Source organism: Orycteropus afer, unplaced genomic scaffold, assembly GCF_000298275.1.
Source record: "Orycteropus afer afer isolate SDZICR_OR568_19922 unplaced genomic scaffold, OryAfe1.0 scaffold00145, whole genome shotgun sequence".
NCBI classification, from domain to species: domain Eukaryota; kingdom Metazoa; phylum Chordata; class Mammalia; order Tubulidentata; family Orycteropodidae; genus Orycteropus; species Orycteropus afer.
The window spans coordinates 4,691,203-4,693,383 of record NW_006921732.1 but is presented as its reverse complement, the minus strand read 5'-3'; the positions used below and the strand labels follow the sequence as shown (position 1 = coordinate 4,693,383).

General features: G+C 44.5%; 1 protein-coding gene across 1 annotated transcript in view; it reads right to left on the bottom strand.

The window, feature by feature from the left end:
* Nucleotides 1-560: 560 nt before the first annotated feature.
* SHISAL2A (shisa like 2A) overlaps nucleotides 561-2,181 on the bottom strand; it is a 45,398-nt gene continuing 43,777 nt past the window's right edge. Inside the window, exon 3 of the mRNA XM_007945959.1 lies at nucleotides 561-808. Coding sequence (XP_007944150.1) covers nucleotides 561-808 — 248 coding nt within the window. The remainder of the gene's footprint in view (nucleotides 809-2,181) is intronic.

Below are 2,181 nucleotides of genomic sequence, written 5' to 3'. Positions count from 1 at the left end.
GGTTCTGATCCTCTTCCCAAAGCCAAAAAAACCCCAAACCTGTTGCCATGGAGTCATTTCCAACTCATGGTGACTCCATGTATATAGAGGAGAACTGCGCCATAGGGTTTTCAAGGCTATGACCTTTCAGAAGCAGATTGTCAGGCCATTGAGTGGGTTCCAACCACCAAACTTCTGGTTAACAGTTGAGTGTTTGACAGTTTGCACCACCTAGAAACTCCATTCATCTCCCCAGGGGCTCCAAAATACACCTGTACTGAGTCAAGGAGACCAAGTCAGAATTCTCTGACCCCCCCAGCCTAGCTTAGGCTCCTCTGAGCCCCCTACAGGTTTGGAGTTTCTCTTTGTGACAGCCTTGCTTGCATGGGGCTCCCATTAGGCCAGTCAGAGCAATAAAGATGAGTTCACAGCAGTACTTGGGTGGATTTGCTGAGAAAAACCCTCCTTTACCCTACTACATCCCAGAGTCCTTTTGATCATACCCTATGCAGCTCCCCACCCCCACCTTTCACCATACAGAGACTCCAAAAGACGATGGTGTGGAGACATTTATTGAATGTTTATGGGGCTGGTCCATTTGGGTCTGGGGGGACAGGCGCCTCCTCAGGACTGCCCGGAATGTCACTGCTGGTCACTGTGGCCATGAAGCAGTGCTGGAGGAGCCGCTTGGGATCTGGAGCCTGCCCCTCATTGCAGTCCAGTGGTCGGTTCAGGAAGGGGTAAGTTTGTCCAAGAGGGCTCACTTCTGTCACCTTCACCGTGATGCCTGTGTTCCCATGTTGGTGGTCAGGGTGTGCCTCCTCAGAACCTGGAAAACAGCAAGCTGAAAGCATGGGGCTTCCACTTGCAGCCCCTTCCTTCCCCAGCAGGTTTACACACCCTAGCTAATTTCACACAGTGCTTACCTTGGGCATTCATGACCTATTCTGATACAACTTACTTGGTTTCTGCTCCACTATACCTTTTTGTCACTAAATCCCATGAACACTTCTAAATCCTCATCTCCTTGACTTACCAGAAGCATATGACATAGCTGAACATCCCTGCTTATTGGATAACAAGTGCATCAAGTGCTCAAACCAGAAATTTGAGTCATTTCTCACACCTTCTCTTTTACACCTTCACAAAGCCTAACATTTCACCAGGTCTTTGGTTTAGGGGTGGGCACATGCCCTAAGGTAGTCCAATCAGAGTAGAACTCGGACCTTTTTTTTCCCCCCATTTCTGGTTGAAAGAATAGACAGCACCCTCATCCTCTTGACTGGGTGAGAACAAGAAAGCATGTAGTCCCAGGGACTGCTGGCAGACAACTAACTACCCTGAGGGGGATAAGAAAAAAAAAAACCTGAGGAGAAAGCCAACACTATATAGAAGGCAGAGCTGAGAGAATCTCAGAGAATTGAACTGTAAATCTGGAAGACTGTGAATTTCTATTCAAACCAAGCCTAAAGCCCATCTTACTTCTGGACTTTTCACCTACTAAGCCAATATACTTCCTTTTTTGTTTTTAACTTTTTATTTGAAATAATTTAATACTCACAAGATATTCCAAAATAGTACTGAGAATTTCTGTGTACCTATCATCTACCTTTTCCCAATTATAACATCTTACATAGCCACAGTACATTTTCAAAACCAGGAAATTGACATTGATAGAATACTATTAACTGAACTACATATCCATTCAATTTTACCAGTTTTCACATGCATTCTTTAGATAGGGAGGAATATGTGCTATGATATTTTATCCAATGTATGTTGCTGTTGTTGTTAGGTGCTGTTGACTTGGCTCTGACTCATAGTGACCCTATGTGCAACAGAATGAAACATTGGCCATCCTGTGTCATCATCACAATCTTTGTTATGTTTGAGCCCATCATCGCAGCCACTGTGTCAATCCATTTTGGTGAGGGTCTTCCCCTTTTTTTGGCTGACCCTCTGTTATAGCAAGCATGATCTCTTTCTCCAGGGAGTGGTCCCTTCTGACAATATGACCAAAGTGTGTGAGACAAAGTCTGGCCATTCTTGCTTCTAAGAAGCATTCTAGCTGTACTTCTTCCAAGACAGATTTATTCCTTCTTCTGACAGTCCTGGATATTTTCAGTATTCTTTGCCAATACCACAATTCAAATGCATCAATACTTCTTCAGTCTTCCTTATTCACTGTCCAGCTTTCACATG